The sequence below is a fragment of the Salmo salar genome, chromosome 13, assembly GCF_965601325.2.
Source record: "Salmo salar chromosome 13, fSalSal1, whole genome shotgun sequence".
NCBI lineage: Eukaryota > Metazoa > Chordata > Actinopteri > Salmoniformes > Salmonidae > Salmo > Salmo salar.
Window position 1 is genome coordinate 42,377,146 of NC_138303.1, and position 16,007 is coordinate 42,393,152.

Consider the following 16,007-nt stretch of genomic DNA (forward strand, 5'->3'; position numbering starts at 1 on the left):
TATATATATATATATATATATATATATATATATATATATATATATATATACATATATATATATATATATATATATATATACATATATATATATATATATATATATATATATATATATATATACATACATACATACATACATACATACATACATACATACATACATACTGCTCAAAAAAATAAAGGGAACACTTAAACAACACAATGTAACTCCAAGTCAATCACACTTCTGTGAAATCAAACTGTCCACTTAGGAAGCAACACTGACAATACATTTCACATGCTGTTGTGCAAATGGAATAGACAACAGGTGGAAATTATAGGCAATTAGCAAGACACCCCCAATAAAGGAGTGGTTCTGCAGGTGGTGACCACAGACCACTTCTCAGTTCCTATGCTTCCTGGCTGATGTTTTGGTCACTTTTGAATGCTGGCGGTGCTTTCACTCTAGTGGTAGCATGAGACAGAGTCTACAACCCACACAAGTGGCTCAGGTAGTGCAGCTCATCCAGGATGGCACATCAATGCGAGCTGTGGCAAGAAGGTTTGCTGTGTCTGTCAGCGTAGTGTCCTGAGCATGGAGGCGCTACCAGGAGACAGGCCAGTACATCAGGAGACGTGGAGGAGGCCGTAGGAGGGCAACAACCCAGCAGTAGGACCGCTACCTCCGCCTTTGTGCAAGGAGGAGCAGGAGGAGCACTGCCAGAGCCCTGCAAAATGACCTCCAGCAGGCCACAAATGTGCATGTGTCTGCTCAAACTCATGACTCCATGAGGGTGGTATGGGGGCCTGATGTCCACAGGTGGGGGTTGTGCTTACAGCCCAACACCGTGCAGGACGTTTTGGCATTTGCCAGAGAACACCAAGATTTGCTTTTTCGCCACTGGCGCCCTGTGCTCTTCACAGATGAAAGCAGGTTCACATTGAGCACATGTGACAGTCTGGAGACGCCATGGAGAACGTTCTGCTGCCTGCAACATCCTCCAGCATGACCGGTTTGGCGGTGGGTCAGTCATGGTGTGGGGTGGCATTTCTTTGGGGGGTCGCACAGCCCTCCATGTGCTCGCCAGAGGTAGCCTGACTGCCATTAGGTACCGAGATGAGATCCTCAGACCCCTTGTGAGACCATATGCTGGTGCGGTTGGCCCTGGGTTCCTCCTAATGCAAGACAGTGCTAGACCTCATGTGGCTGGAGTGTGCAGTTCCTGCAAGAGGAAGGCATTGATGCTATGGACTGGCCCGCCCGTTCCCCGACCTGAATCCAATTGAGCACATCTGGGACATCATGTCTCGCTCCATCCACCAACGCCATGTTGCACCACAGACTGTCCAGGAGTTGGCGGATGCTTTAGTCCAGGTCTGGGAGGAGATCCCTCAGGAGACCATCCGCCACCTCATCAGGAGCATGCCCAGGCATTGTAGGGAGGTCATACAGGCACGTGGAGGCCACACACACTACTGAGCCTCATTTTGACTTGTTTTAAGGACATTACATCAAAGTTGGATCAGCCTGTAGTGTGGTTTTCCACTTTAATTTTGAGTGTGACTCCAAATCCAGACCTCCATGGGTTGATAACTTGGATTTCCATTGATTTATTTTTGTGTGATTTTGTTGTCAGCACATTCAACTATGTAAAGAAAAAAGTATTTAATAAGATTATTTCATTCATTCAGATCTAGGATGTTATTTTAGCGTTCCTCTTATTTTTTTGAGCAGTGTACATTCCTGATTTCTTACTCAAAGCAGGCGACGGTTTGTGTGCAAAGTATATGGTTACTTTAGGTGAGGAGTTTTTGAATGTACCAATGTCCCTCTTCCTCTCCAAGCATCAATGTTGTCATTCCGCTATGGACCTGTTATCAGCGTATTACGTCTCCAGTCAATAACCGGTGCGGAGTGTGTATGTTTATCCTGTGTTCCCATTTAATTAGCTAGTAAATAAATAATTAAACCAATTTGTGTAGTACTGAATCATAAGTAAGCCTCAGGTTTTTGCAGTTGCAAGGAGGCTACGTCTGTTCAGAATGATGATATGATACGAGGTTATGATTAATAAGTTGATTGTTTATAGATGTGATAGGTAAAGACCTTTTAGAGTGTAATTTGGGAGATGGTAACTCTTTAAAGAACCGCTCTCGTGGTGCCCCAGATACTAATGACTTAATTGTTGCATGATTCATTTAAAATTGGGTAACAATTAAACATAGTTAGTTAATTAGATAACTTTAACATCAATCTGAAGATTCTTATTTAAGTCATGACACAAGGTCTACAGTGATTTTCGCACTGTTGATTACATACATAAATTATACTGCAAAGTAGACTACCTTCACATTTCCTACAGAAAACATATTAGTCTTTCAAGGCAATGGTTTCCTGTTTTACCATTGTTAGTGGCCGGGATCATGTCACTCCATAATTATCACACTCATACTAAACTCAATATGTAATAACCGTAATGATATTCCCTTCAAGAGCCAACCTGTCAGACACACATACAGGTGTAGGATCTTAATTTGACCAGTATTGTCATAACAAAATAGTACTGCAGCAACAGGTTTAGTCCATACATACTTTCCGCCAATGTAATGTTGCTTCATCAGTGGTTAGGCTATTAGCTAGCCAAAATGTAAGCTACATGAAAAGTGCAATACTGTAAAAATAACCATTTGTTAGTGCGGGTTTTCAGTAAATCCTGTGGCGCAGGGAAAATTCTCAGAAATAACAGAGTGGTTAAATTAAGATCCTACAGCCATCTTTGTCATCTTACAGTTTACAGGTAAGAGCTTTTCAAGATTCTTTCCTGTTGCTCTTCTTGGAAGATTTGTTATTTCTAAGGAATACATTACCGACAGTGGGGGGGGGAAAGTATTTGATCCCCTGCTGATTTTGTATGTTTTCCCACTTACAAAGAAGTTAACAGTCTATAAATTTAATGGTAGGTTTATTTGAACAGTGAGAGACAGAATAACAACAAAAAAATCCTGAAAAACGATGTCAAAAATGTTATAAAATGATTTGCATTTTAATGAGGGAAATAAGTATTTGACCCCTCTGCAAAACATGACTTAGTACTTGGTGGCAAAACCCTTGTTGGCAATCAGAGGTCAGATGTTTCTTGTAGTTGGCCACCAGGTTTGCACACATCTCAGGAGGGATTTTGTCCCACTCCTCTTTGCAGATCTTCTCCAAGTCATTAAGGTTTCGAGGCTGACGTTTGGCAACTCGAACCTTCAGCTCCCTCCACAGATTTTCTATGGGATTAAGGTCTGGAGACTGGCTAGGCCACTCCAGGACCTTAATGTGCTTCTTCTGGAGCCACTCCTTTGTTGCCTTGGCCGTGTGTTTTGGGTCATTGTCATGCTGGAATACCCATCCACGACCCATTTTCAATGCCCTGGCTGAGGGAAGGAGGTTCTCACCCAAGATTTGACGGTACATGGCCCCGTCCATCATCCCTTTGATGCAGTGAAGTTGTCCTGTCCCTTTAGCAGAAAAACAGCCCCAAAGCATAATGTTTCCACCTCCATGTTTGACGGTGGAGATGGTGTTCTTGGGGTCATAGGCAGAATTCCTCCTCCTCCAAACACATTGAGTTGATGCCAAAGAGCTCCATTTTGGTCTCATCTGACCACAACACTTTCACCCAGTTGTCCTCTGAGTCATTCAGATGTTCATTGGCAGACCTCAGACGGGCCTGTATATGTATTCTTGAGCAGGGGGACCTTGTGGGTGCTGCAGGATTTGTCCTTCACGGCGTAGTGTGTAACCAAATTGTTTTCTTGGTGACAATGGTCCCAGCTGCCTTGATCATTGACGACATCCTCCGTGTAGTTCTAGGCTGATTCCTCACTGTTCTCATGATCATTGCAACTTCACGAGGTGAGATCTTGCATGGAGCCCCAGGCCGAGGGATATTGACAGTTCTTTTGTGTTTCTTCCATTTGCGTATAATCGCACCAAATGTTGTCACCTTCTCACCAAGCTGCTTGGCGATGGTCTTGTAGCCCATTCCAGCCTTGTGTAGGTCTACAATCTTGTCCCTGACATCCTTGGAGAGCTCTTTGGTCTTGGCCATGGTGGAGAGTTTGGAATCTGATTGTTTCTGTGGACAGGTGTCTTTTTTTACAGGTAACAAGCTGCGGTTAGGAGCACTCCCTTTAAGAGTGTGCTCCTAATCTCAGCTCGTTACCTGTATTAAAGACACCTGGGAGCCAGAAAGCTTTCTGATTGAGAGGGGGTCAAATACTTATTTCCCTCATTAAAATGCAAATCAATTTATAACATTTTTGACATTCGTTTTTCTGGATATTTTTGTTGTTATTATGTCTCTCACTGTTCAAATAAACCTACCATTAAAATTATAGACTGATCCTTTCTTTGTCAGTGGGCAAACGCAAAAAACCAGCAGGGGATCAAATACTTTTTTCCCCCACTGTATATTCTCAATCTCATCCAGTATGTCCCTCAGACGGTCAAAAGATAACAAAATCGATACATTATATACCTTCCTCTGGTCATGTTTTATTAGTTGTAACTGAGGCTTGGGTTGACCACAGTCAATCTGCCCTGTAGTCAGCTGATGTAGAGTATCTGGGCAGAGTAGCTGGGCAAGATTTAGCACTTTCATCTGTCAGCTCTGATGGAATAAGGGCCGAGCACTCAGTTGCCCTTCTTTGAACCTTCTCTGGCATCCCTGGCCTTTTCACCGACTGCAACAGCTACGGAGCCCAGTCATGCACACTGCATTTGTTATAGATGTGGTCCAGCCAACACATTGCAATGAACCACATCACACAACAACACGTCTCTCATTTGCCAATGTTTAGTCTATTGATTTGTTTGAGTCCATCCTGATTGTCTAAATTACTCTATAGGTCATTAGGTTAAAGTACATTACATTTTGAATTTTGTCTCATCTTCAGATTGAGCTGCATGTGCATCTTGATGGCGCTCTCCGAGTGGAGACCATCCTAGACGTTGCCAAGTAAGTTTATAAACCTGTTGAATTCTTTGTATTTTGTTTAAATAGTGTGCTTTATAACAGGTTTTGCAAGTTCTCTTTAAACATTAACTGTCAATTACCTTTGGTAAAAGGGCTATTAGACTCAAGTGACATGGTTTATTAGGTTCATGTGACACATTGTTCTTTCAGTATCTGCGTTTGGAACATGTAGGCCTATTTATGGGGATATTTTTCAACTCGCAATTTCCTTTAAGTCATTAATATAATTAACATTGAGCAGCTGTAGCTACCTATTGCTGGTTGTACTTTTAAAGTCCTCTGTTTCTGTATGTCTGTCCCAGGCGACGTGGGATCACCCTGCCTGCATGCACAGTGGAGGGCATGAAACAAATCTGTGTAATACACCAGCCTGCCACCCTCACAGAGTTCCTCGGCAAGTTCGCAGCGTACATGCACGTTATTGCGTAAGTACTCTGAACATAAAGATGGCTGAGATAATGAGATGCTGACTACTGCACTAATCCCTAATTTCATACTGTAATTATCACCGGGAGAAGTTGTCTCAAGATGTCAAACTCAAAAGCAGTGGTGGAAAAAGTACCCAATTGTCATACTTGAGAAAAAGTAAAGATACCGTAGTGGAAAATGACTCAAGCAAAAGTGAATGTTACCCAGTAAATACTTATTGAGTACAAGTCTAAAAGTATTTGGTTTTAAATATACTTAAGTATCAAAAGTAAATGTAATTGCTAAAATATACTTAAGTATCAAAATCATTTGAAATCCCTTATATTTAGCAAATCGGAAGGCACGATTTTCTTGTTTTAAAATGTATGGATAGCCAGAGGCCCAATCCAACACTAAGACATCATTTACAAACAAATGATGTGTTTAGTAAGTCTGCCAGTATAGAGGCAGTAGGGATGACCAGGAATGTTCTCTTGATAATTGCATGAATTGGACCATTTTCCTGTCCTACTAAGCATTCAAAATGTAACGAGTACTTTAATAGTTTTCTTTAGGAATGTTGTAAAGTAAAAGTAATCAAAAAATAGTAAAGTACAGATACCCCAAAAAAACGACTTAAGTAGTACTTTAAAGTGTTTTTACTTAAGTACTTGACGTATTACAGCACAAGATGCCGTCAAGGTGCTAAAGTACCAATTTGTGTTAAGTTCAGTTTACAGGAGGTTGTGCTCCACCAAGCTCTTTAATCAGCTTTATTAATGCAGATGGCTCTTAGATGGAGATGAAAGTTCAAAGTTCAATCTGTAGAGAGCCATGTCAGGGAGATGACATGTACTGTACTGGATGTACTGTTACCTCCCTGTTTTATTTCAACAAGAATCATAACTGCTGTACAGTGTGTTAGGAGGCAAGAGTTTTAAATGTATTTGCATGACATGCAATGCATTCAACAAGCTTTTAAAGAACACGATCACCTAATTTGTTAAATTACGGCTAAAATATGAAAGTGAGGGGGAGCTTTGTATTGGGACTGTCATTTGTAATGATTGTGAATTGTGTGAGTTAAATAGCAGCCCTATTGAGGTACCTTCACTTTAAGACCAGCGCTTGATAGGTCTTCTTCCTGGTTAGTGAGTGAATGTAATGCAGACAGAGTCAGTATAATGCAATGTTTCCTCTGGTGTCCAGACTAGGGGGTCAGTTAGTTGAAATGCAGATCATGCAGCACAGAGGAGCACGTCATGATGCCAGCAGGTGTTTCTTTGTCAACCAACTGAACTCAGACAGAGTCAAGGTTGTTATGTATTCCATTCCCATTACCTTATATTTAACCCAAAATCTACAGTACCAACATATTTCACATTTTGGCCCCCAGATGGTACTTTTGAAAAAAGCAACAATCCTAGTAAAAATCTAAACTCAAACCTCACCCACTGCTCAGACTATATAGTGTTTTAAAGGGTAACAGTCATGAAGAGGGCACGACAAAGCCTATTCCCCCTCTGGAGACTGAAAAGATTTGGCATGGGTCCTCAGATCCTCAAAAGGTTCTACAGCTGCACCATCGAGAGCATCCTGACTGGTTGCATCACTGCCTGGTATGGCAACTGCTCGGCCTCTGACCGCATGGCACTACAGAGGGTAGTGTGCATGGCCCAATACATCACTGGGGCCAAGCTTCCTGCCATCCAGGACCTCTATATCAGGCGGTGTCAGAGGAAGGCCCTAAAAATTGTCATAGACTCCAGCCACCCTAGTCATAGACTGTTCTTTCTGCTACCGCATGGCAGGTGGTACCAGAGCGCCAAGTTGAGGTTCCAAATGTGTTCTTAACAGCTTCTACCCCCAAGCCATAAGACTCCTGAACAGCTAATCAAAGGGCTACCCAGACCCCTCTTTTAAGCTGCTGCTACTCTCTGTTTATAATCTATGCATAGTCACTTTAACTTGACCTACATGTACATATTACCTCAACGAACCGGTGCCCCTGCACATTGACTCTGTACCGGTACCCCCTGTATATAGCCTTGCTTGTTATTTTACTGCTGTTTAATTATTTGTTACTTTCTTTAAAATTCCTTAACACTTATTTAAAAAAAACATCTTAACTTCTTAAAGTGTTGTTGGTTAAGGGCTTGTAAAGTACCGTAATTTCCGGGTTATTAAGCACACCTGAATATAAGCCGCACCCACTGAATTTAAAACAAAAAATGATTTTGAACATAAATAAGCCGCACATGTCTATAAGCCGCAGGTGCCTACCGGTACATTGAAACAAATGAACTTTACACAGGCTTTAATGAAACACGGCTTGTAACAAAAAATAAAACATTAGCAGTAAGCTTTAGTTGTCTTTTTGCACTGAGTCAATTCCTCAAGCTGCTGTTTCCAACGTCTTTATCATCGACTCATTAAGACCAAGCTCCCGTGCAGCAGCTCTATTTCCTTTTCCAACAGCCAGATCAATCGCCTTCAACTTGAAAGCTGCATCATATGCATTTCTCCGTGTCTTTGCCATGATGAGGGTGACAAAATGACTACCGTAATCAGAATGATGGGAAGTTTGAGAGCGCTCGATTTAATCTAAACAGTAAACAAAAATAGTTGTTTGACCTTAACCCGTTCGGCAATTTCATTGGTCTAATAAAAGCTTCATGCCGCCAAAAAACTGAGCACGTCACAGAATGTGTTTTTTTGAGAAAAAAAAATTTGAAAGCGGGAAAAATCCATATTAGCTGCGTCATTGTTTAAGCCGCGAGGTTCAATGCCTGGGAAAAAAGTTGCGGCTTATAGTCCGGAATTTACGGTAAGCATTTCACTGTAAGGTGAATTCGGCGCATGTGACAAATAAAATGTGATTTGATTTTAACACGTGAGGTTTCTATTCTCTGCCAGACTAACCAACAACCTCCCACAACTATGAAAAGAAACAATAATGGTTTGTAGTGGTAGCCTCTAGCCAGGACAGAGCAGCTGCTAGCTAGCGGTTATGCTGAATAAAGCATTCTTTATCAAGTCTTTCCCATGAAAGCCTTGTTGGGGCGACCCCCCCCCCCCCCCCCCCCCCACACACACACACACACACACACACACACACACACACAACAAAATGGGGAACTTGCTAGCTGCGTTTGGCTCATGTAGGATTTTTTTGTGTGTAGATTGATGGATAAGCATGGGGGTGGGGGAACAACAAGCATTCAGACCAGGCCAGTTTTCACTTCCAGTGTAAAAGCTGGAAGCAGTCTTTTTTTCTAATCATGTGATGTGAAACAGAATCTGTGTTGTGAAGTCAAAAAGCAACAGAAAGGGAAACGATGCTAGGAACGTCTGAGTTTGCAGACATTTCCCACCACTCCAACATACCCATTTACTCCACAGGGACTTTTACAGAAATATAAATAGTAAAGTACAGATACCCCAAAAAACTTAAGTACTTTAGACCACTGCTCAAAAGTGAGCGTTTGATTAATATCTTGATAAATGAGTGTTAGGGTGAGTTTGCTTTATACTGGTAGTGTTACAGCACAAGATGGCATCAAGGTGGTCCACGACTAATTTGTGTTCGTGTTCAGTTTACAGGAGGTTGTGCTCCACCAAGCTCTTTAATCAGCTTTATTATTGCAGATGGCTCTTAGATGGAGATGAAAGTTCAATCTGTAGAGAGCCATGTCAGGGAGATGACATGTACTGTACAAGAATCATAACTGCTGTACAGTGTGTTAGGAGGCAAGAGTTTTAAATGTATTTGCATGACATGCAATGCATTCAACAAGCTTTTAAAGAACACGATCACCTAATTTGTTAAATTATGGCTAAAATATGAAAGTGAGGGGGAGCTTTGTATTGGGACTGTCATTTGTAATGATTGTGAATTGTGTGAGTTAAATAGCAGCCCTATTGAGGTACCTTCACTTTAAGACCAGCGCTTGATAGGTCTTCTTCCTGGTTAGTGAGTGAATGTAATGCAGACAGAGTCAGTATAATGCAATGTTTCCTCTGATGTCCAGACTAGGGGGTCAGTTAGTTGAAATGCAGATCATGCAGCACAGAGGAGCACGTCATGATGCCAGCAGGTGTTTCTTTGTCAACCAACTGAACTCAGACAGAGTCAAGGTTGTTATGTATTCCATTCCCATTACCTTATATTTAACCCAAAATCTACAGTACCAACATTTTTCACATTTTGGCTCCCAGATGGTACTTTTGAAAAAAGCAACAATACTAGTAAAAATCTAAACACAAACCTCACCCACTGCTCAGACTATATAGTGTTTTAAAGGGTAACGTGAGGTTTCTATTCTCTGCCAGACTAACCAACAACCTCCCACAACTATGAAAAGAAACAATAATGGTTTGTAGTGGTAGCCTCTAGCCAGGACAGAGCAGCTGCTAGCTAGCGGTTATGCTGAATAAAGCATTCTTTATCAAGTCCTTCGCTTGAAAACCTTGTTGTTGCGTCTGGTGCAACCCCCTACACGACAACAACAAAATGGGGGAACTTGCTAGCTGCGTTTGGCTCATGCAGGATTTTTGTGTGTGTATGTGGATGGATAAGCATGGGGGTGGGGGAACAACAAGCATTCAGACCAATCATGGGATGTGAAACAGAATCTGTGTTGTGAAGTCAAAAAGCAACAGAAAGGGAAATGGCGCTAGAAACAGCTGTTTGAGTGAGTTTGCAGGCGTTTCCCACCACTCCAACATACCCATTACTCCACAGGGACGTTTACAGAAATGTGCACAACATAACGGAATGATATGCACTCAAAATCCAATGAAACTACTATTACAAACGACTATAATATTCTAGTATCCCCTATGTCATTCTTTAAATACTGTACACAGGCTGATCTTATGTCCTTTATCGTCATTACAGGGATAATGATAATTACAGGGATATTGATAGTCATTTTCTCCTCCTGACAGTCAGTCCTATTGGCAGTAGCAGTGAATTGCTCAGTGTAAGTTCAAGTGCAGTTCAGAGGTCACATGGAGTGTTGGTTTAGCGGCTTGCTATGCTCTGACTCTGTGACAGTAATAGTCCTCCTGCTGTGGTGTGCTGAGGATGTACGATCAGATTACCCTTCTGCCATTCAGAGAAACACTACTACCCTGTACTAACCATGCAGGCAAAGAGGGTAAAGACGCAAAGAATAGTTGGCTGTTCCTAGAACATTTCCTTTGTTTTTATGTGTGTCCTAAATCAAGTTGTTTTAAAAATGTATTTGTATCTGGATGAGCATATTTTGAGGAAATCCCCCCCCCCCCCAAAATGTAGGGCCTTTGTTGCTGACTAATAATTTGCATTACCTGCCATAGCTGAGTAAATATTCATGTTGTTTCTCTTGGTCTTCCACTGATTTTGTATTACCTTTCCAGTGGCGACAGAGAGGCGATCAAGAGGATAGCTTATGAGTTTGTGGAGGACAAAGCCAAAGAAGGGGTCATCTACGTTGAAGTCAGATACAGCCCACACTTGCTGGCTAACGCTGACGTAGAACCCATTCCATGGAACCAAAAAGAGTAAGTGGATGATATTTATATTTTTCTGAGTTGGTAAGGTAGCTGACAGAAAAGTGTGAATTTGAAACATACTGCATTAGTGATTGTCACACTTTAATATATGGACGTGTGCAATACAGTACTTCTTTGAGTTCCTTGTGCTCTCCAATGGCAGAGTTTTGTATTGTTCATATCATTTGTAGGTATCTGTTCTTGTTCTTAGAGCTCAAAACGTATAACATTAAACATAGAAATGCATTCAAGAATTCTCTCTGTCTTGATTTCACTCTCTCTTCTCCCAGAGGTGACCTGAGCCCAGATGAGGTGGTTCACTTGGTGAACCAGGGACTGGCCGAGGGAGAGAAGGCGTACAAAATCAAAGCCAGGTCCATTCTGTGCTGCATGCGCCACATGCCAAGTAATGCCCTCACTGTCCTGTTCATGCTCCTGTCCTGTCTGTCTGGCACAACTCAACCCCCTCCTTATTGTCTGTAGTTATGTCTGTGATCCTTAGCACACTGTAGAAGGTTGCAAGCCAAAAATCTCACATTTTTAAAAACACTCCCCACACTTCCTGTTGTGGTCATTTTCTGACCGTGTCTCGTTTCACTCCATCCCCACTCAATTGTGTTGCTCTATACTTGACGATGGTGTGATACTGTGCACATTACTGATTTTTCTCCTTAGCTAATATTACCATTTGCTGACCCAACACAGAGAGTTAAAAGGGGCTCTTGTTTGTATATTGTGTCACTGAATGAACAATTGCAAGTCTCATCTCCTATGTTACAGTACAGAATAGAGCTAGCATTATCTCTCATACAAGAGATCCCCTTTCAGGGTTTCCCAAACTCAGTCCTCGGGACCCTAAGGGGTGCCCGTTTTGGTTTTGTCCGTGACACTACACAGCTGATTCAAAAGATCAAAGCTTGCTGATTTTAGTTTATTATTTGAATTGGCTGTGTAGTGTCAGGGCCAAAACCAAAACGTGCACCACTTGGGGAAACACATCAATCCAAATCGCAGAAACTTTATGACTTACCAGAGCGTAGTATCTGTTTCTGTAATTACATGTAACAAAATGTCAGTGGCTGTTTTAGGCAGACATTCCAGTGAACGGTGCTCTGTAGTCCGTCTTGGGATTTTGATTCCGCTTTTAAGTTTTTAACTGGAAAACTTGACCTTTTCAACTATTGCTTTTACTGAGATGCTTGGCATGATACACAAATGTCTCTCATTCGTGGACTGCAGCAGACCATTTAGATAACCATTAGGTCATAAATCTAGCATGAAAACATTTCAGAGACATCCCCACAAATCAAACATTGTGCATTTTCTTTTTTAAATGAGATCTGTTTGACCTTACTGGGTTGCTACTGCTAATAAATGTGTGTTGCGTTGCATAGGCTGGTCCATGGACGTGGTGGAGTTGTGTAAGAAGTATAAGAAGAGCGGAGTGGTGGCTATTGATCTGGCAGGAGACGAGTCACTCAACTGTGAGGCCTTCCCAGGACACAGGATGGCCTATGAGGTAACTGCCTAACGTTGAACCCCTCACATCCAATTCATACTGTATGTGCTCTAGTCAACTGTTTCATCATTGTCATGTAAACATGCATGGTTAACGGCAATGCTTAAGGACTAGAGTTGTCTTTAGCACATAGTATGCAGGATATGAGGCTAACCACTGTCCTACTATCATGCAGCATACCATGCTAAGTTTTAGGGCTTATAGGTGAGAGATCAAACTCCAACTTGCTCAAAACTTAAAGGAGTGGGAGCATAGAGCAAAGGTGTGCTGAAAACACTAAACATTCTTCACATTTGACACTGTTGGCCTGTTGCAGAACCGCAAACGTTTAAGTCCTGCAATTGTTTGATTTATTTTCTAACGGGCCAATTATTTATCATTACATAATGAATGGATTTACTCTGTAGTAGAACCCATACAGTACATGGAGACTTGAAGGTCACTTTAGAAACACATTTGATGGAGAGATCATTCTTGTGAGCCATTTCTTGAACCAAAGAACTTTCTTAATAATAAATGACTTCAGCAATAAAACTATTCGTGCTGTGTTTAAGTGGACCAACTTTAGAAATACTATAAATTGGTAATAAATGTAGTAATAACAAGCTGACCAAAAGTTGGCATATGTCATTTCAACAAGCATTTAGTTCGTACTGCTTACATAGATCTATTTTCCATGTTTATGGTGGTTTGTGGTGAATATAAATACAAGACCGTTAAATCATTCCCTTAGGACAATATCTGGGAACACTGTGGTAAGGTTGACCAGAGGCTGGAGTGATACATTTGGATATGCAAGGGCAAAATACTAGGGGCTGGTATCTCAGAGCCAGATTAAGCCTAGTCCTGGATTAAATGGCACTTTCAATGGAAAATCTCCATTGAATATAAGCATGCCTTTTAGACCAGGACTAGGCTCAATCTGGGCAACTGGCCTTAAGAGAGTATTAAAAGAGAGCACTGCACTAATACTAAACTGTTAACATAACTGAACAAGCTCTAGATAGATTATTTATTTTTTTTAGAAGCGATGCTGTGTTTTGTCAAAATCATCCATTTCTCAAATGTTGTTGGTGAGATGTAGTCCTTTTCAGTCTCGCCCTTGGCAAAAAAATAACTCCCTACTCGTGACAGCAGCACAAGCTCTTGGAATCTCTGAGGTCTAAGAATAATGTTGTAACTGTAGGTCATCCATGTATAATTACATAGTTTCAAGACAATGAAAAGTATTTGTCGGAATGAACTGCATTGCTAATGTAAAACCCAAATAGTTCTCTGGTTAACTTGGTGTTGATGCTTTTCATGATTGACCTTGTTGACAGGAAGCAGCGAGATGTGGGATCCACAGAACAGTCCATGCAGGAGAGGTGGGCCCTGCCTCTGTGGTGAAAGAGGTGAGCTTTCCTTTCCTCTATAGTCTTTGGGAACACTAAATATGTCAATTTTAAATGATATGTCTAATGGCAGTTCAGCTTGACCGAAGACTTCCTCTACTACTCAACACACAGCAGCGTTATTATGTTATAAGTGATTGCATTGTGGAAACATATACCCTCCCCTTTTATAACAACTTAAATATGTATTTCAGATAGAAACAACTAAACAACTCAGTACACACAGCAAACTATCCAATTTCATGTCTCCCGGAAATTATTCGCTAGCCTATGACTTCCTTTCTATGGAAGCCATCTCTTTAAAATGTTGCAACCAAAGACAGCATATTACCAGGCATAGGGTGAACTCATTTGAATTCAATCACTTTTTGACAGCACCCCTTTTGATTTGAACGAAGCCTTCCATACATATTTGCCCATTGTAGACGTGCTCAGAAAGCTACTTTTTTTTTCTTAAAGGGTTACTTCGGAATTTTGTCAATGAGGCCCTTTATCTACTTCCCCAGAGTCAGATGATTTTGTGGATACCATTTTTATGTCTCTGTGTCCAGAATGAAGGAAGTTGGAGGTAGTTTTGCAAGGCAATGCTAACTAACATTAGCGCAATGATTGGAAGTCTATGGGTATTTAAAAGCTTAGAAACAGGGTGGTAACTTTTTTTTACAAGTATTATTTATTTATTTTTATAAAAATGTGACCCGTTTTCAATAAGCTAGGCTTATGTTGCACGTCACTACTGCACAGGAGAGACATTTGAAGTTTTTATTTATTTATTTATTTGATCAATGTCCGTACTGTGAGACGCCAAAGACAGCGCTACAGGGAGACAGGACGGACAGCTGATCGTCCTCGCAGTGGCAGACCACGTGTAATAACACCTGCACTGGATCGGTACATCCGAACATCACACCTGTGGGACAGGTACAGGATGGCAACAACAACTGCCCGAGTTACACTAGGAATGCACAATCCCTCCATCAGTGCTCAGACTGTCCGCAATAGGCTGAGAGAGGCTGGACTGAGGGCTTGTAGGCCTGTTGTAAGGCAGGTCCTCACCAGACATCACCGGCAACAACGTCGCCTATGGGCACAAACCCACCGTCGCTGGACCAGACAGGACTGGCAAAAAGTGCTCTTCACAGACAAGTCGCGGTTTTGTCTCACCAGGGGTTATGTCGGATTTGCGTTTATCGTCGAAGGAAGAAGAATTGCAACGTCCCTCTTTGCCATGCAAATGAACTGAATCCACCAAAAACATTTCCACTGCATTTCAGCCTTCCCGCAAAGGGACCAGCTGACATCATGTCAGTGATTCTCTCATTAATATAGGTGTGAGTGTTGACGAGGACAAGGCTGGAGATCACTCTGTCATGGTGATTGAGTTCGAATAACAGACTGGAAGCTTCAAAAGGAGGGTGGTGCTTGGAATCATTGTTCTTCCCGTCAACCATGGTTAACTACAAGGAAACACATGCCGTCATCATTGCTTTGTACAAAAAGGGCTTCACAGGCAAGGATATTGCTGCCAGTAAGATTGCACCTAAATGAACCATTTTATAGGATCATCAAGAACTTCAAGGAGAGCGGTTCAATTGTTGTGAAGAAGGCTTCAGGGTACCCAAGAAAGTCCAGCAAGCGCCAGGTCCGTCTCCTAAAGTTGATTCAGCTGCGGGATCGGGGCACCACCAGTACAGAGCTTGCTCAGGAATGGCAGCAGGCAGGTGTGCGTGCATCTGCACGCACAGTGAGGCGAAGACTTTCGGAGGATGGCCTGGTGTCCAAAAAGGGAAGCAAAGAAGCCACCTCTCTCCAGGAAAAACATCAGGGACAGACTGATATTCTGCAAAATGTTCAGGGATTGGACTGCTGAGAACTGGGGTAAAGTCATTTTCTCTGAATCCCCTTTCCGATTGTTTGGGGCATCCGGAAAAAAGCTTGTCCGGAGAAGACGAGGTGAGTGCTACCATCAGTCCTGTGTCATGCCAACAGTAAAGCATCACTCACAATTTTGCCTAAGAACACAGCCATGAATAAAGAATGGTACCAACACATCCTCCGAGAGCAACTTCTCCCAACCATCCAGGAACAGTTTGGTGACGAACAATGCCTTTTCCAGCATGATGGAGCACCTTGCCATATGGCA

At 41.9% G+C, this 16,007-nt stretch overlaps 1 protein-coding gene across 1 annotated transcript in view; it reads left to right on the forward strand.

The window, feature by feature from the left end:
- Positions 1-16,007, forward strand: part of LOC106567100 (adenosine deaminase) — a 57,223-nt gene that overhangs the window by 35,594 nt on the left and 5,622 nt on the right. The window contains exons 2-7 of the mRNA XM_014135994.3: positions 4,926-4,987; positions 5,308-5,430; positions 10,817-10,960; positions 11,242-11,357; positions 12,346-12,470; positions 13,793-13,864. Of these exons, the coding sequence (XP_013991469.1) occupies positions 4,926-4,987; positions 5,308-5,430; positions 10,817-10,960; positions 11,242-11,357; positions 12,346-12,470; positions 13,793-13,864 (642 nt within the window). The remainder of the gene's footprint in view (positions 1-4,925; positions 4,988-5,307; positions 5,431-10,816; positions 10,961-11,241; positions 11,358-12,345; positions 12,471-13,792; positions 13,865-16,007) is intronic.